The 19,153-nt window shown below is 41.9% G+C and overlaps 1 protein-coding gene across 3 annotated transcripts in view; it reads left to right on the plus strand.

The window, feature by feature from the left end:
• The window catches only part of Myh10 (myosin heavy chain 10), a 164,288-nt gene that overhangs the window by 126,166 nt on the left and 18,969 nt on the right, over window positions 1–19,153 (plus strand). For all 3 annotated transcript variants that reach the window (XM_045131555.1, XM_045131556.1, XM_045131554.1), the window contains exons 23-30: window positions 3,208–3,345; window positions 3,836–3,959; window positions 5,200–5,371; window positions 6,667–6,879; window positions 10,899–11,043; window positions 12,462–12,668; window positions 15,677–15,781; window positions 18,358–18,510. In XM_045131555.1, the coding sequence (XP_044987490.1) occupies window positions 3,208–3,345; window positions 3,836–3,959; window positions 5,200–5,371; window positions 6,667–6,879; window positions 10,899–11,043; window positions 12,462–12,668; window positions 15,677–15,781; window positions 18,358–18,510 (1,257 nt within the window). The remainder of the gene's footprint in view (window positions 1–3,207; window positions 3,346–3,835; window positions 3,960–5,199; window positions 5,372–6,666; window positions 6,880–10,898; window positions 11,044–12,461; window positions 12,669–15,676; window positions 15,782–18,357; window positions 18,511–19,153) is intronic.

The raw sequence follows: 19,153 nt of genomic DNA on the forward strand, positions 1-19,153 counted from the left end.
CAGGCTGACCTGGAATTCACTATGTAGTGTCAGGGTAACCTTGAACTCAGGCAATCCTCCTACCTCTGCCTCCCAATGCTGGGATTAAAGGTGTGTGTCACCACGCCTGCTTTTTGAGTTACTCTTGATAGTATAGTATAGTATTACAAAAGCTGTTACTTTTTCGTCTCTCTTTGTTTAAGGGAGGAAACCTAAGTTCATATCCAATCTATTTTTTATAACTCCAACTCTTAATAACATTGTATGAAATGTTTACATTTTGTTAGTTAAAATACAAGTATGTTCTTTTAGAAACATTTAACTTCCTGTTTTTTATGACTTAACAAATTATTTCAAGCTTCTAGATTTTTATACTGTTATATTGATTTATTATCTCCTTTTGTGACAAATTGAAAATCATTCAAATGAATTTTTAAATTTATAGCATTATGAAATTATTAAATATTGAGGGTTTTTTTTCTTTTGTGAAATGTTAGAGATTTCATAGTGACTGCATGGCCCTGTGAACACCCCATTGTTGTAACCCCTTGCCTTTCTTCCCTTGATTATTAGACTTTTGAAGATTTCTGATATGTACCCTTTTTAATCTGAACTACTAGAACTATCATTTGGTTTGGTTTTACAGAGTAAGTTTTTGATTTCAGTATTAATAAATGATTGTTGTGGAAAAAATCAAGAAAAAAGAGGAAAAAAAAGAAACAAACACTCTAGAGATTCTTCCCCCATCATCCCCATTTCTTGCTTTATTCAAAACAGTACACAGATTCATTTGTTCATTGAAATTGTATCAAACATACTGTGTGCAATGCAGCATAATACAGTCTGTGAGAAACTAAGAGATAGCATGGAGAATGAAAGACAAAGAAAAATAAAATAACCCAGAGATGGAAAGAGTCTTATAAGACCTGTCAGCCAATCACAGTTTGTGAGATTTACTTGGATTCTGATTTTTTTTTTTTTTTAATTATTATCCGGTGTGGTGGCACACTCCTTTAATCCCAGCACTCACCCTTAATCCCAGCACTCAGGAGACAGAGGTAGGAGGATCGCCATGAGTTCAAGGCCACCCTGAGACTATATAGTGAATTCCAGGTCAGCCTGTGCTAGAGTGAGAACCTACCTCGAAAAAAATAATAATTAAATGGCTTTTTTCCCTTAGAGCCTTAAGGTTTCTCAGATGAAATAAACTGCTTAAGATTCACTTTAGAATAAGCCAGAAAAAGAAGGAAGATGGTAGAAGTCTCAGTGAAATAGTCTAACCATAAGTTGACTCTTGTTACACTTGGGATAATGCTTTTATGTGGGGGTTATTATCCTACTCTGCATCCTTAAGTACATGTTTGGAGGTTTTTATAATACAAAGTTCATCTTTATACCTTACAAAGGATTCATTCTGAAATTAAGCAAAAATCTGCTGAACAGGTCAGGTATGGTGGTACCATCCGCAGTATTCTTGTTGCTGATGACTTAGCTAACTGAGGCTTTTTCTATTTCCATATGAGCTTTGAGATTATTTTTCTATCTCTCTGAAGAATAGTGCTGGAATAGTGATTGAAATTGTATTGAATCTATATATTGCTTTAAGTAGGATGGCCATTTTCTCAATATTAATTCTTACAATCCATGAGTGTGTGGGAGATCTTTCCATATTCTGGTATTTTTTTTTTCTTTAATGTTTTCACTGTACAGATAGATTTTTCACTTCCTTGGGTAGGGTATTACAAGATGTGTGTGTGTATTGTAAAAGGGACTGTTTACCTGATTTCTTTCTCAGTATGTTTGTCATTGGCATATAAGAAGGCTACTGATTTTTTTATGTGTTAATTTTATATCCTGCCTCTTTGCTGAATGAGTCTATCAGATCTAGGAGGGGTTTTTTTGGTGAAATCTTTAGGGTCTTTTAAGTACAAAATGAATGTCATCTGCAAGTAAGGTTAGTTTGACTTCTTCCTTTCCATTTTTATCACTTTTGTTTCTCTTGTCTGATTGCTCTAGCTAAGACTTAAGTACTATGTTAAAATAGTAGTGAGGAAAGAGCATAGGCAACCCTGGCTAATTCCAGATCTTAGTGGGAATGCGTCAAGATTTTCCCCATTTAGTATGATATAATTTTGCAATTTATCCTATATAACTTTTATTATGTTAAGATATAATCCCTCCAACCCTATTTCTCCAATTTTTCTTATTTTTTTTGAATTCTTTCAGGCATTTATTCGTGTCCTCTATGACAAGAGCTCATTTATTGAGTTCTTTTATTGATTCCTCTTTAGGTTTGTTATATATAATTATCATGACCATGTTTTGGAATTCTTTGTCTGGAGTTTCCTCCAAGTAGTTCTCATTGGAGGTTTCCACTAAGGGACTAGACATACTTGGTGGGGAAATCTTGTCTCAGTTTCTGTGTTACTTATTTTGCATTGGGGTTTGCCCATCTGGAGATAATCTCTTTCTTGCTGAGAATGCAGCAACAGCAACTCCACTGGAGGATATGATGGGCTGGGACAAGGACTGCTCCCATAACATACACCCATGGGCCAGGGCCTCCTGGCTCCCCAATGGTCTAGCCATCCCTGGGGCTGTGTTCTGATCCCCTGGTGCTACTGGCTTCCGAGAAGGCCTACCCCTGACTAGGTTGGGGAGAAGTATCTTTCTTTTTGTTTGGTATTGTGATATAGCCAACTTGACCTACAACTGAAGATCCTCCTACCTTGGCTGCTGGGATGACAGTGTATACCACCACATCCAGCACTCTGTATGTCTGTTTATACAAGTAACCCCTAACATTGTTCTGAAATTATACTTGTAAGACTTCACCATGTTGGCTTCCAGAGGTTTGACCCGGTTTGTATTTTGGCTTATAGATAGGACAAACATCGGTCTCATATTTTTCAATGCCATTTGAAGCCAGGCATGACACACTTGTGTTGTATTTTCAAATGGTATTTTGTTTCTTTTTTAAAATTTTTTGTTTGTTTTTTTTTTCAAGGTAGGGTCTCACTCTAGCCCAGGCTGACCTGAAATTCACCCTATAGTCTCAGGGTGGCCTCAGACTCACAGTGATCCTCCTATCTCTGCCTCCCAAGTGCTCAGATTAAAGGCGTGCGCCATCACGCCCGACAGAGTGTGTCATTTTTCCCCGTGTATTCCTACTGTGTGGTTGAATCTGGTGGAGAAGCTGGAAAGGCTGACTAGTTTCTGCTTTGCCAGGACCTGGAAGAGCAACTGGACGAGGAAGAAGGAGCTCGGCAGAAGCTGCAGCTCGAGAAGGTGACAGCAGAAGCTAAGATCAAGAAGATGGAAGAGGAGATTCTTCTCCTCGAGGACCAAAACTCCAAGTTTATCAAAGTAAGACCATTTCCATAAGGTACTGCTGTTATAATCCAAAAGAGATCTATGTCCATAGCTCAGTCAGTATCACCCCAAGCAGAGAATTCTCAAAGCAAAAGTATAAACAGAGAGACAAAATTCTCAAGAATATTTTAGGTTCACTTACTTGATTTTTTTATATAAGCTTACCTGTCTAGAGTTCTGAAAACATAGCTTCTGTTGAGTTTTTAAACCTCCAGATAGCCTTACAATCTTTTAGACTTCAGTTGTGCTCCTATGTATGCAGCTTTAGTTCACCAGCCCTAGTGTGGGGCTCTGAACACCAGGACAGGCATCGTAGTCATGTGGATGAGGAACCCTGGCTGGCCTGGGAGGAAACAGCCCACTGCAGAACAGAGCTAGGGTTATCCACTTTCTTGCACATCAAGGAAAGTTCACTGTTCTGAGTAATTCCAAAGCAAGCTATTATTTTGCATGCTTTTTAAAAACAGTCAATTTTTCTACTCAGGAAAAGAAACTCATGGAAGATCGTATTGCTGAGTGTTCCTCTCAGTTGGCTGAAGAGGAAGAAAAGGCAAAAAACTTGGCCAAAATCAGAAATAAGCAAGAGGTGATGATCTCAGATTTAGAAGGTGAGTGTCTGGGGTGAAAGAAGTTGAAGCAAGGCATGTGTTCAGGTTTTACATTAACCAGAGTGCACAGAGAGAGTGGTGACTGATGCTGATAAGGGTCTTCAGGTTGGTTGATTAAGTAGATCTTCAACAGGTTGTTTTGCTTTCCCTAATCACTTAATATTTTGATGGAATAGAATTAAAATAGTTTTTCTTTTTTAAGTTTGGTACTATGGTAACAGACATTTTCCTTTGCTGGACTTAGTTAGGATTGAAAGTTAAGTTTAAATCCAGCAGACCATTGGACATTCCTGGTGTTTGATCCAAACACTGTGTGGAAGTACCTAGCTGACAGCTCACAAAGGGATTGGCCAGTAGCAGAAACTGGCAGGGCAGAGGAGAAACCTGAGGGTAACAGTGCCAGTAACTCTGATGGAAGAAGTAAAGTTGGAACTAGGGGTGCTGTGAGAAAGAGCAAATATAAACCTTTCCTTGTTCTAGCAACTAGGGAGTGGTGTCTGCTCATGTCTCTCCAGGGTCACACCCACTCACTTTCTTAATGCATGCTTTCACTGTGGGTAAAAAATGAGCCTGAGGATTTTTGTTAAGTATAAACAGCCTTTGGAATATCACTATGAAATTATTTTCATAAACATTTCTAATCTGTGGATCCTCTGCTAAAAAGGTATGCAGGGACAGATGTACCCATCTGATCTGCCTAATCTGATCTGCCTCAGCCTCCCAGGGTGAGCATACTTTGTGAGCAGGTCACTAGCCATTGTTAAGAAACTACTGTACAACTATAGCAAGAGGTGGGGAAATGGGGGGCCTCTGCCTGTTTCTTTGTCTGCTCTTATTTCTTCTCAGTTCAAACAAGGGATTTTAAGCAAAAGGGGGGGGGGGCGGGGGCAGGCAGTGCTCAGTGCTGCCCTGCCCAGGCTGAATCCCTTTTAGATCTAGGCACAGCAGTGGGTTTGATTTGAGAAGATTCCAGATCATCTTGGCTCTTAGAATATGGGCTCACTTCCCCAAAAGGGATGCCCTTAGACTCTACCCAGTTTTCTCCTTGAAAATTCTCCCTCACACACTCATCTAACCTCTGCTTGATTTTGGTGGGTCTCAAGTGACTGAGCATTTGATCAAGGCAGTGACCTGCCTTAGGATCAAATGGCATATTCTCACCTTTGATCACTTAGATCTCACCCATATAGTGTGTATTATGTTAAAGAGCTTTTTTTTCTCTCTCTGTTTTATCTTACAGAACGCTTAAAAAAGGAAGAGAAAACTCGACAGGAACTGGAAAAGGCCAAACGGAAACTGGATGGTGAAACAACTGACCTGCAGGACCAGATTGCTGAGCTCCAGGCGCAGGTTGATGAGCTCAAGATTCAGCTGACCAAGAAGGAAGAGGAGCTGCAGGGTGCGCTGGCCAGGTCTGCGGCGCCAGTGCTACTTTGCAGGCAACAGGCTCACATCTGGAAACTTAGGACATCCCTAGGGATGCGAGATATGGTTTTCTTGCTTTAACTATAAGTTCTTGAAAAATCCAGAAATACATAGCTTGTGATCTCATAAACCATTCTCAATATTTATACTTAAAAAGCAGCCAGGCATGGTAGTACATGCCTTGAATCCCAGCACTCACATAGTGAATTGCAGGTCAGCTTGGGCTAGAGTGAGACCCTACCTCAAAACAAAAAATAAAAATAAAAAAGATTAGCCACATCAAGAAATTCTAGGAATTCATATCAGAACTGTTTACCATTTCATTAGATTAGTTTCGGTATGTTTTGGGACTATTGAGGAAATAACATTTTTTAAATATTTCCTCGCTTATATCACAATCTGATGTTTAGGTAAAAACCATTTAGAATGTTGAAACAATTTATAGTATTTATTTCTAATATCTAATTTCTTTGTAAAGCGTAGCTGTCTAAGTGGTCATGGATCTTGAAGTGTAACCTATGTTGTGATTGATAACATCTTTAACATGCATAGTGTGCATGAAGCCCTGGATTTGATCTCCAATACCACATAAAACCTGGTGTGATGTACATGCCTATAATCCTAGCACTGGGGAGTAGAGGCAAAGGATCAGAAGTTTAAGGTTATCCTCAGTCATACAGGGAATTAAAGGCCCACCTGAACTACATGAAATCCTATCTCAATTTTTTTTTTTAAGTAAATAAATAACAGAAAATTTCCCCTGGCTTTTATTACAGGTAGTATAGCCAGATCAACTATTTTTTTTAATCTCAAAAAAAGCTTTTTCAGTTATATGACTACAATTAAATCTAATTGCTTTCCCCTCTCTGGGCTCAAACACCCCTCCTGTTCCCTGTCAGAAAAAGACATTTGGCATGTAAATAAAATGACACACTGGAAAAGGGGAAAATGGAAAGTCTGAAGGTAGCAGATCCTGAATGTGTGGGTTGATAAGCATGGAGCTCCCTCCAGCAGTGTTCTCAGTGTAACAGTGCACTGCAGGGGACATTTTTTAATATTCTAATATTTTAAAGGAGAATTACAGCCTTCCAGAAAAGGGGTCTGAACTGAACTCTCATTCTAGCTCCCTCTACTAGGTTGAGGGCCTTTCAAGGTCATTTACTGGGGACCTTGCACCCAGCAGGGCCCAGAAAGGGGGGTATTGAAACTGAAGTTCCACAATCGGGGAGGAGATGCAGTCTGCCCATGCCCCACTGAGGCCCTTCTCTGGCTCTTTTGACAGAGGTGATGATGAGACACTCCACAAGAATAACGCACTAAAAGTCGTACGGGAACTGCAAGCCCAAATTGCTGAGCTCCAAGAAGACTTTGAATCTGAAAAAGCATCACGGAACAAGGCAGAAAAGCAGAAAAGGGACTTGAGTGAAGAACTGGAGGCTCTTAAAACAGAACTGGAAGACACTCTGGACACCACAGCAGCGCAGCAAGAACTCCGGTGAGTGGTGGGCACCTCCTCACCTCGCTAGGTACACCAGCTCCACTTCGCATCACAGATGTGTATGTTCTGGCTCCTTTACAGCATTGTGGGGTGTCCTTGGAGATGTCATTCTGAGTAGCTTTCCTTTCCCTTGTGAAGGATGTTAGGCGGAATGCAGACGAGATAGCTGTGATTGGTACCAAACCAACTAGTAGGTAGAAACACCTATGCAGGGGTGTGAGCCAGCCCAGCAAACTGAGAAGCACAGAATGAGATGTGGACAGAAGCCGAGGTCAAAAGGAAACATGTAGAGAAGGACAGAGGTGAGCTACACTAGGAGCAGGTTAGAAAGAGATTTATAAAGGACAAGAGGAAAGACCAGAGGAAGAGATAGAGGAGTGGTCAGGCACTTTCCTCCAATACGGTTGGCATGTACAATTGTAGTCAAGGAAGAAGCTGAGGAGGTGTACAAACAAAAAGATGAAAAGAAGGATGAGAGCTGATGCCGTAACTCAGGAGAGTGCTTTCCTAGCATGAAAAAGGCTCTGGGTTCTATTCCTAGCACTGTAAAAAAGGAAACAGAGGGCTGGAGAGATGACTTAGCAGTTAAGATGCTGCTTGTCTGCAGAGCCTAAGGACCCAGGTTCGATTCTCTATATCCCACATACGCCATATGCACAAGGTGGCATATGTATATAGAAGTTCGTTTGCAATGGCTAGAGGCCCTAACATGCCCATTCTCTTTCTCTCTCTCTCTCTCTGTCTCTCCCTCCCTCCCTCCCTCTAACAAATAAATTAAAATATTAAAAATAAAAAAGAAAGAGGGTCATGGTGGTGCATGCCTTTACTCCCAGCACTTGGGAGGCAGAGGTAAGACGATCGCCATGAGTTTGAGGCCATCTTGAGAATACACATTGAATTCCAGGTCAGCCTGAGCTACAGTGAGACCCTGCCTTGTTTTTAAAAAAAAAAAAAAAATGCCAGGCATGGTAGCACACGCCTTTAATCCCAGCACTCAGGAGGCAGAGGAAGGAAAATCACCATAAGTTCGAGGCCACCTGAGACTACATAGTGAATTCCAGGTCAACCTGGACTAGAGTGAAACCCTACTTTGTAAATAAATAAGATAAAATAAAAACGTAAAGAAAACAGGAAGCAGAGCTACCACAGGTCCTCAACGTAGACATGCACTAGGCAAAGTAATGCATTATCACAGGAGCCAAGAGCCAGGTTCAGCCTGAAGAAAGTGACATGCACAGGTGAACACAGCCAGAGAAAATTTACTCATAACCAATGTTAGCTCACAGAAAATCACTGTGTACAGACCAGGCAGGGGCACTGGCATGCAGGTGCAAATCCTGTCTTTCATTGGAGCAGTGGAGAGATGTTGTCTACCTTGCTGTCCTGGCCTTTTGCTGACCATCTGTTCTGTAAATCCCAGCCAAGAAGAACCCCACACTGCCTATACTTGGTGATTCAGCTTGTGCACACAGACACGCACACACACACCTGCCAGCAGCTCCATGATATGAGTGAAGAAAGAGTAACCCATTGTTCTAGGGTGAGGCTACAGCCTAGAATAAAGGGAGACAGGAATCACTTGTGAATACAAGTGTCTAGGAAGCATAAAAATGGCCCAGAGCACACAAGAGGGAAAAGTACTGTGCTGAAAGCCAGTGTTATTCCCCAGAGGGACAGAGTATGATATCTGGGTCCACCTAGTGGCCAGAAATTAGGACCTGTAGAGAATGGCATGACAATGTCTACAGGGCCGTCCTGCTGAGTAGAGCTATAAGACTAAGGTCAGACTGGAGTAGGGAGCACTCAGGTTTAGAAACAGAGGTCAGATGAGCCCAGTGCCATGTGTCTAGGATTTATGGCAATGGATATTACTAGTGTTTTTAAAGTCCTGGACTTTTCCTCAAAAGGATGTTGTCTTTACAAGTCTAGAAATCATTGTGCATAAGTGTCCACTCTCAGATAGGCTTTGACCTCAACAGAAAAAAAGGTTGCAGATATTTCTCCCATTCAGCTCGTACAAAAATGAAATACACTGTGTGTGGTAGCTCTCATCTTTAATCCCAGCTCCTGGGAAGCTGAAGTAGAAGGATTGCCGCAAGTTTGAGGCTAGCCTAGACTAGAGAATGAGACCCTGTGTCAGAACATCACAAGTCTACCAATGATAGGTGCATATTTATCAAAATCAGGCATATGCTCAACTGGCACATTCACTGGGTGTTTTCTCACATTAGATCTCCTGACTTGGGTGTGTGCTAAGGCTTGTGAGAGGATTCACTCACCTCTACCTTCTACTCTTTCTTCCCTGAAGTGTGTGTCCCACGGTTACTTTAAAAATAACAGTCTTAGGTAGATCAAGTTCTCTTCTGTGGACTCACTGACATTTTAAGGCCCCTAGGATTATAACAAAAGTCTATAGAGAATGGGTTGTTGCATATGGGGGCTAGAAGATGAGGCATTCCTTTGACTCTTGGATTCAAGTAGGAACCAGAAGCAGTTTGTTTCCCCCAAAAAACTGATAATCCAATAGAGGGGTTGGTTCATGTCTGATAAGTAGAAGACCTACCTGGTCACAACTGTACACTGAATTAATCTTCATGGAACAACACAGGCTGAGGACAGGCAAGTGTCTGTGGCATGTAGCCAAGGCAGTGAAGAGTTGAACTGACTTGGGCTGGACCAAGTCTTCATCGATTCTTCAGTCTGGGCTGACAGCTGCTGTATCCCTTTCTTAGCATTGATCTCAGGCCCCTAGTCTCACTGCTGTACTAGTAAAGAAAGAGGAAGGGAAATGTGTCTACCAAGGAACTAGCGTTGAATACTATTCTAGCTGGTTGTATGTTTGGAAGCTTACAGCAAGTCTGCCAGTGATAGACTTCACTTAGGAGACTGTAGTCAAACTGTGCTAATGTAGGTCTTTGCACTGGTCTCAGTGTGTGTGCATATGTGTGCATGCATGTGTATTGTATGTCATTGGGAAAAGAACCCAGAGCCTCACACATGACTAGTCCTTATACTATGTGCTTAAATATGATGCAAAGGACTGAATTCACTTCTAGTTAATGAAGTAATTTGGCGATTCTTAGTACCCTCAGTATGTTATAGAAAAGAATGAAAACAATAGAAAGCCATGCATGAGATGTTGAAGGCTGACACCTTCAGTGCAGGTTTGTTAGGTTCTCGGCTTACTGTAGAGCATTCAAATCCTGTGATCTTCTGACCTCTTATATTCTCATGTCAAACATGAAAGACCATTTCTCAGTCAGTAATGTACAGTCTTCCTCTCCCTCTCCAGTCTTAAGCTATTTCTTCATGGAGCTTGGAATAAACATGAGTTAACTGTAGCTGCTTCACGTGGACAATGAGAGATTTTCTTTTAATATGGCACAGGGTCCTGATTGACTTTGCCTTTATAATCCTTAACTATTACAAGCCTCTTGGGATTGACTTCCGGAAGTCTGCCCAGCTGGGGCAGGCAGTTCAGCATCTCTTGTTAACCAGTTCCTAACCTATAGTCAGGCCAGACTACCCAGAAGCACTTGACAGTCCTTGGGGATATTGCAAGTCTTGGACATAGAGAAGTTGCACTGCTTCTTAAAGTTTGCTGATACCACGATAATGTATGTGTTGAATTACTTGAAAATAGCAAGTGCAGGGCTGGAGAGATGGCTTAGCAGTTAAGCGCTTGCCTGTGAAGCCTAAGGACCCCGGTTCGAGGCTCGGTTCCCCAGGTCCCACGTTAGCCAGATGCACAAGGGGGCGCACGCATCTGGAGTTTGTTTGCAGAGGCTGGAAGCCCTGGTGCACCCATTCTCTCTCTCTCTCCCTCTATCTGTCTTTCTCTCTGTGTCTATCGCTCTCAAATAAATAAATAAAAATTTAAAAATTTAAAAAAAGAAAAAGAAAATAGCAAGTGCAATATTTGTGAAAGGAATTGCTGTAAGAACAGCACATAAAATGTGTTTTAATATAATCCACTGGCCAATTCTGATGTTTATACTTGAAAAACTTTTCTCCAGCACAAAACGGGAGCAAGAAGTAGCAGAGCTGAAGAAGGCTCTCGAGGAAGAGACCAAGAACCACGAAGCTCAGATCCAGGACATGAGACAGAGGCATGCCAGCGCACTGGAGGAGCTCTCTGAGCAACTGGAACAGGCTAAAAGGGTAGGTCCCTTGTCATGTGCCCACAACCCAGAGAAAATCCGGTAAGATGCACCCCACCCCACTTGGCTATTCCTCTGTTCTGTTGTGTACTGGTTAACCTCCAGCCTTCGTATGGCACTGGGGGGTGTTGGGGAGCTTGGAATAAACCATAAGGTAGTAGCTCTAAGTGAGCAATGGGCATTTAGAGAGAAAAGCCACACTGCTGCCACTTTCCCAAGGGCTCGGCACTCACAAACTGAATGTTTTCACAGTCATTCTTTCTCTCACTTTGCTGATGCCAGCCAGTAAGCCACAGTCCCACTGATATTTTTTTCACCTCTCTGCTAGTCCCCTTCTGCCTGGGATCTCATCTTAGCCCTACCCACATTCCTTTCATTGTCCCTCCTAATCTTAGGGTCGGTCATGTTCTCTGCCAAGACTTCATTTGTCCTCCTTCATTTCATTACCCTCCTAGACAGGCTGTCTTCCTCAATATTTCCCATAACATCCTTGCCTCCCAGCCTGTCTTCTGTCTGGTATCCCTTCCTTACTGTTCTCTGCCTAGCCACATGCCACCTTTCACTGTATGCTGTACACTTACATTAATGTTGGTCAGCTACTGTGCTAAGTACTCTGCAAGTACCACATGTCTTAGTTTTGGTTAATATGTCTTCCAAGGGTAAGGACACCGAGGCCAGTAACATAAGATGAACAAGCTAGGATCACCCAGCTAGTAAGTGGAAAGGCAAACACCTTAGGTAGCCCCTTCCCCTTCTTCAGACATCCTCAGAGACCTACCCCTATCCAAACTTAACTCAGGTTAGTAAGTTTAAAAAACTTTATTTATTTCGAGGTATGGCCTCATTCTAGCTTGAGCTGACCTGGAATTCATTATGTAATCACAGGGTATCCTCAAACTCATGACAGTCCTCTTACTTCTGTCTCCCATGTGCTGGGATTAAAAGCATGTGTAACTGTGCCCAGCTCAAGTTTAGAAAAAAGAAAAGAAACTTTTTAAGGGCTGGAGAGATTGTACAGTGGTTAAAGCCTGATGGCCCCAGGTTCAATTCCCTAGTTCCCACATAAAGCCAGATACACAAAGTGGCACATGTGTCTAGAGTTTGTTTGAAGCTACAGGAGGCCCTGCTATCCATTCTCCCTCTTTCCCTTCCTCCCTCCCTCTCCCCTTCCTCCGCCCTCATAAAAATACTTTTAAAAATAAGGTGAATAGCACTGTTACTGAATGCATGTAATTACTTTCCTATGTCCTCTACAAACAAGAAGACCTACAAAGTGCAGCAAGTTCCTAAGCATCCATAGTTAACCACTGCAAGCATTGTGCACAGGGTGGCCCAGCGTGATTTTGCAGGCACAAAAGCAGTGCTTGTTGTGCAATGTTGTAAAATGCCTGTAAAGAATTCTTCCCTCCCCTTTCCTAGTTCAAAGCAAACCTGGAGAAGAACAAGCAAGGCCTAGAGACAGACAACAAGGAGCTGGCGTGTGAGGTGAAGGTGCTGCAGCAGGTCAAGGCGGAGTCAGAGCACAAGAGGAAGAAGCTGGATGCACAAGTCCAGGAGCTCCACGCCAAGGTGTCAGAAGGTGACAGGCTCAGGGTGGAGCTGGCTGAGAAAGCAAATAAGCTACAGGTAAGTTGGAACATTCTGACCACAGGTTAGCCTTGTTAGCTCTGTATCCTCTAAAAGACCCATACCTAATGTGCCATGACATACCTAAAGAGAACTGTCAAAAGTAAATATGCTTGGTCAAAGCAATAATACTTATTTTAAAAATAGGACAACGAGATTTAGTTTTTGACCAAACGAGTGCCACTACGATTGGCCGGAGTTGGATGGTGCTAAGCAGAACTTCATCTTCCTCAGTAGTGTAGTAATCAAGAAAGTAGGAAAAATAGGCAAAAGTAATTATAGCTAGTAATCATGAGTATAAATTAGTGCAGGGTTGTTTTTTTTTTTCCCTAGAGAACAGTTTGATAGTCTTAAAACTGGTGAATATGGGCTGAGGAGATGGCTTAGAGGTTAAAGGTGTTTGCTTGCAAAGCCTACCAGCCTTGGTTCATTTCCACAAGACCTATGTAAAGTCAAATACACAATGTGCCACATGAGTTTGCAGTTTGCTCACAGTGACAAGTGTTAATGCACCCTTTCTCTCTGACTTTCTCTGTGTCTTGCTCTCTCAATAAATAAATAAATGATTTTTTTAAACCTATGAATATTACAGTCCCCCAAAACTCAATGTCTTCTCATTTATCCTAGAGAACTAAGCTACAAACAGCTTTAACCTTAAGACTGCTCATAGAAATATATGTAAAAACATGTAATCAGAAATAGCTTTAATGTCTGATAGTGGATTTCAGTGCAACCCATAAAAACAACTTGGTTGATGAGTGTTGGTAAGAAGAGATGTGCATGGTGGGGAAAAAAAAAAGGCATACAGAACTTGGTTGTGTCAGAGGTTCAGGACCGCCTAACAATTTATTGACTTGCTAGAAGGATTCTCAAGACCCAGCAGCATCTGGTCCTTCTCACAGTCATGCTTCACTCCATGGGGGAATACAGGACAAGGCCTGAAGAAGGAAGGAAGCCCAGGTCATGGGGCTTGGAAGGTGGCTAGGTGTGTGCACATCCGGGGATCTGCCCTGAGCACAGTCCCACAGCATGCACTCAGTTCCTCCAGAAGTGAGTGGTCATAGTAGGTGAACTGTCATCTTTCAGAAAGTTCATTAGACTCAGCACCCACGTTATTACTGAGCATGGTCATGAAAGATGACCTGGAACATCACATATTGCACACTCTCAAAGGACAGCATTTGTGCAGCACGAGCCATATTGTTTGCACAAACAGTTTAGGTATAACATACCATACTTAACCATTTAGGGAACGGTGGGAGCCCAGATGAAATATGAGTTTTAGACAATACTAGGCAGGGGCATGATATGCAGGCCTTTATAAAGAGCATAGTGTTGGGCCTGCTGTGTTAATGTGTGCACGAGCATGTATGTGCTCACCCAAATCTAGAGTTATTTCTAAAAAGTAAGATCTGTGCACAGTGTGGAGACAAGGTAAGTGATGTGGATGGGCCCCAGAGCACCAGGTTGTGAGACCTCTGTCTATATGGTTCCCCCATTTCATCCCCATGTCAGTCCCATGTGCTAGGCAAAGAAGCTGAGGCTCACATAAGCTAAGGACCTGCCTCTCTCTCTCATGACTTACTGGACATTTGCAGAGCTTAGGTAAAAGGCAAGAGGTTCATGACTCCAGAGCCCTTCTTTAGCACACTGTTCCAAAGATTGTGAAGAGTAAACTCTGTGAAGGATGTTGCTAAAAGGAGTAAAAATGGAAACGTGATTGACTTTTGCTAGGTGTACAGATTTATCCTCTGTACATTTCCTTTTTGATAATACTACCAGAGGATAAAAGAGAACAAAGGACACTCTTCTGTCCCTTCTAAATCCCTCCTTTCTGTATCCATGTGTTGCACCTACCTTCTCATTGCTGGAACAAAACATCCTAACAGGAGCAGCTTATGGAAGAAGAGGGTTTACTTCAGCTTACAGTCTCAGGGGTGCTTCATCGTGTCAGAGAAAGCATGGCAGACCTGAGCAGGGAGTCTGATAGTCTCAGGTACTGGGCTGAGAGCTGGGCTATATTGCCCCAAAGCCCAACCCAGTAACACACCTCATCCACCACCCAAAGACAAATTGCTACCAACTGGGGACCAAGTATATAAAACACATGAGCCTATGGGGAAAATTTCATTCAAACCACCACACCATGATTATCACCAAAAAAAGAAAAACTACAAGACATTTTACAACTATGAGTATTTGGTGGGGCGGGGGTTGAAGCACTGTCTTACTCTAGCCGGGATGACCTAGAACTTCCTCTGTAGCCAGGCTGGCCTTGGACTCTTGAAAACCCTTCCTCCTCTGCCTCGTGGTGCTGAGATTAAAGGTGTACATCATCACACCTGTCCCTTTAAGGATTCTTTTAGTGGAAAAATTTTTAGAGCTATCTTTCATTGAGGAGGGGTTAAAAATGCTACATTCATTTCTAAAATCTTACTATAAGAAACAGCTTAATATTCATGATGAATATGTACTACCAGATTTTAAAGGCTGAAAGAACTTTTGATTGATTGCTAGGATAAGTTTTTTTGAATCTCTTCAGTAAAGCTTTTGGTTCTATAAAAATACATAGCCTCCCCCCCCCCCAAAAAAAAAAGATATGCTTACGTCCATATTAATGTGAAAAGGATCAAAATTTAAAACCTGCCTTTCACAGTGGCATGGCAGCCACTCCCAACAGCCTTGAAGCCATTTTTGTCTGTTCATGATAAAAGTGAAACTTGGTGGTTCATCGCAGATAGGAGGAACTGCGAGCATTGCACTGTTTTCTGTCCTCGCAACAGGAAGGGACTGCATTGAGGTATCTATGGAGGTAGGTTTTAGCACCTACTTATCTGAGCACTGTTGGGAGATCACAGACTCTTGGTGGTAAGTCTTCCTTGATTGAGCTTGGCAGTTAAAATTCATACACACGCACACACACACCAACACTGCTCCATTTGTTTCTCAGGTATGAAGCTACATTCTTTTCATGCTGTGGAACTGAGTTTTACCTTGACTCTTTGCAGAATGAGTTGGACAATGTCTCAACCCTTCTAGAAGAAGCAGAGAAGAAAGGTATTAAATTTGCTAAGGATGCAGCTGGTCTTGAGTCTCAACTACAGGACACACAGGTATTCCAGAGGGAGTAAGGGGTTTTTAATATTGGCTAATATTTCTATGATAGATCAGCTGGTGAAATACACCAGTTTCAGAAGTGCTTTCTACAATGTCTTCTCATACAAATTTCACACTTGATGCACTAAAATCAGCCTTGCTTTTCAGGAAATCTTCTCTAAGGCTCAACATCTTGCTGTAGAACCCTAGGCTCCTGTGTCTCACAGGCATTTGGGTGGCCCTAGAAATGGTACTGGCAGACACTCTGGGGTACTAGCAGGCTATCATTTACCCCAGGAGTGGTTCTACTGTGGCATTGGCATATTAAGTAAAGTGGTTTTATTATAGTTGAAGTTCCATTATGCTCACCTAAGAGAAAACAATTTATTTGCAAGAGTGAGTTGATGCTTCCTAATCAACTGATAAGACCTATATTAAGTTTTCTCTGCTAGTGATATTTCTGAGTTTGATAAAGAGTTATTGAAAATAATGTGGCACTATTTCTTGGAGTTTTACATTGTATTTTTATTAAATTTGTAAGCATTTAGAAGCATTTATTTTCCAGGTTTGGGGCTAGGTGCTAGAGATACAGGGGTAAAAGTCTCAGACAAATAGCCACGGAGTAAACCACTGGGGACATGTTTAGCATCAGGCACACATGTATGCTGTGACGAGGTGCAGCCTGATCAGTGAGATTGAAGAAGGCAAGAGCCAGACCACCAAAAGCTCTATAATGCTTTCAAAATGATCATGTCAAAAGTAACAGGACAAGGGGCTAAAGAGATGGCTCAGTGGTTAAGGTGCTTGCCTCCAGAGCCTGAGTTTGATTTACCAGTACACAAGTAGGCCAGATACACAAAGTACACCTGCTTTTGGAAGTGGTTAGAGGGCCTGGCGCACCTATACACTCTTTCACTCTCCCCCACCCCCATCTATATCCCTGTGCTTGCAAATAAGTAAATAATTTTTTTGGCACAAACGTATAGGTCTTTATTAGCTTTGTAGAAAACACAACTGTATAAAACTTATAGACAAAAATGGCCATATTTGAAAACAGCTAACAGGATCAGGGTAGCTCACAGGATGGTAATGAGCAGAGTCACAGACCACACTAAAGAGGTATGTATAGTCAGCCCCACCAGAGCTTGCAGGGTCAGATTCTTAAGTATTGATTTATACTTCATGTTGTTCCACTGGCAGATCTCCTTACTCTTCAAAGCACAAGGAACTGGCACTTGTGACTGAGCCCAGAATTTCAAAATTGAGAACTCTTGGTCACAGTACATCAATAAATCTGGGTTGCTAACCACAATAAGGGTGTCACTCACCATTCTTCCTATGTGGCCAGTGATAGTGCACAGGCAAAAAGGCTTAGAAATGGGCTGGAGAGATGGCTTAGTGGTTAAGCGCTTACCTGTGAAGCCTAAGGACCCCGGAGGTTTGATTCCCCAGGACCCACTTTAGCCAGATGCACAAGGGGGCACATACATCTGTAGTTCGTTTGCAGTGGCTAGAAGCCCTGGTGCACCCAATCTTTCTCTCTCTATATATATATATCTGCCTCTTACTGTCTTTCTCTCCCTCTCTCTCTCTCCCTCTCTCTCTCTCTCTCTCTCTCTCTCTCTCTCTCTCTCTCTTTCTCAAGTAAATAAATAAAAATGAACAACAAAAAAAGACAGCAACCTGCATATTTATAAATAATTAATGAAAGCATAAAAAGCTTTGTTGTCATTTCACAAGCTGAAAAGAGTACCTTTCTATGCAGGCATTCTATGAGTAAGTTCAGAGTTCTGACATTAAAAAAAGAAAAAGACTTGGAAACAATCAATGCACTGTACATCTTGTCTGGCATAAATAAGGACTTCAGATTCCTTGGACAAAAAGTAACAGGACAGGACAGGTGCAGTAGTTCACACCTTTAATCCCAGCGCTTGGGAAGCAAAGGTAGGAGGATCGCCATGAGTTCGAGGCCACCCTAAGACTACATAGTGAATGCCAGGTCAGCCTAGGCTAGAACACGACCCTAACTTAGAGGGGGTGGGGGAGAAGTAACAGGACATGTGCAAAAGATAATCTAACAGAAAATATAAAGGATAAACAATCAAAGGAGTGCCCTAGTAGAAATGCTTAGTGCCTGGACACAAGCAGGGGAATGATGCAGAGGAATATTCTAGAAGACTATGATGGAGGACATGTAGGGATGCAAAGAAAGTCTCTAAGGCCTGTGATCGTGAATGTATGGTGCTGCCATCCTCCAAAATGAGCTGGGAGCAATATTCCAGTTGAGCTTTTATAAAATCATTTTGTGTATTTATAAGTCATTGAGTTTATTAATGTCACTGGTTATTTCTCAACCATTGGGACATGTTTTTTTTTTTTCAAGGTAGGGTTTCACTCTAGCTCAGGCCAACCTAAATTCACTATGTAGTCTCAGGGTGGCCTCAAACTCATGGCAATCTTCCTCCCTCTGCTTCCTGAGTGCTAGGATTAAAAGTGCGCACCACCACACCAAGCAAGACATGATTTTTAATAAAGATAGTTTTGGTGATAAATATAACTTAGAGATTGAAGTTTTTAATTTTTAAACAAACAGGAGCTCCTTCAGGAGGAGACACGCCAAAAACTGAACTTGAGCAGTCGGATCCGGCAGCTAGAAGAAGAGAAGAACAGTCTTCAAGAGCAGCAGGAGGAGGAGGAAGAGGCCAGAAAAAGCCTGGAAAAGCAGGTGTTAGCCCTACAGTCTCAGGTACGTGTCCTCAGAGAGTGGTGGTACCCTAGTTGTGTGCCTGAGCAGTGATTGCCCTGCCATATGGGACTGTTTGATTCCATTTTGAGACAGTTAATTAGGTTGATCTAACTTAAGCCCACCACATGTTTTTGTTTTTGTTTTTGTTCTTACCTAGCCAAATACTGATATCCTCTTTATCATGCTGAATACCTTTAAAATAAGACATAGGACAATGGCTTCTTTGTAAGGTTTCAGTTTAGTCACCATCGTGTAGATTAGCTCAGTCTAAGATTGTTTTAAAATCATAGGTGTTGATTTATAATATTGAAAACAAGACAGACTGCTATACTCATAACCCCATGGTAAAGCCCTCAGGGAAATGGGGGTGGGAAAGAGGGGATCTAAGAGGATGACACAAGGAGAATGGGACCAACACATTATTTGTTCAGAGTAAAGTTCATAATTAATAACATTAAAAAAAAAAAAAAGAAAATGAGCCAGACAAGTGCCTTTAATCTCAGTACTTGGGAGGCTAAAGTAGGAGGATTCCTATCAATTCAAGGATAGCCTGGAGCTGCATAGTAGGTTCCAGGTCATCCTAGGCTAGAGAGAGACCTTGAAAAACAACAATCTCTCTCCCAAATAAACAAAATTTTATAAA

Source organism: Jaculus jaculus, chromosome 12, assembly GCF_020740685.1.
Source record: "Jaculus jaculus isolate mJacJac1 chromosome 12, mJacJac1.mat.Y.cur, whole genome shotgun sequence".
NCBI classification, from domain to species: Eukaryota; Metazoa; Chordata; class Mammalia; order Rodentia; family Dipodidae; genus Jaculus; species Jaculus jaculus.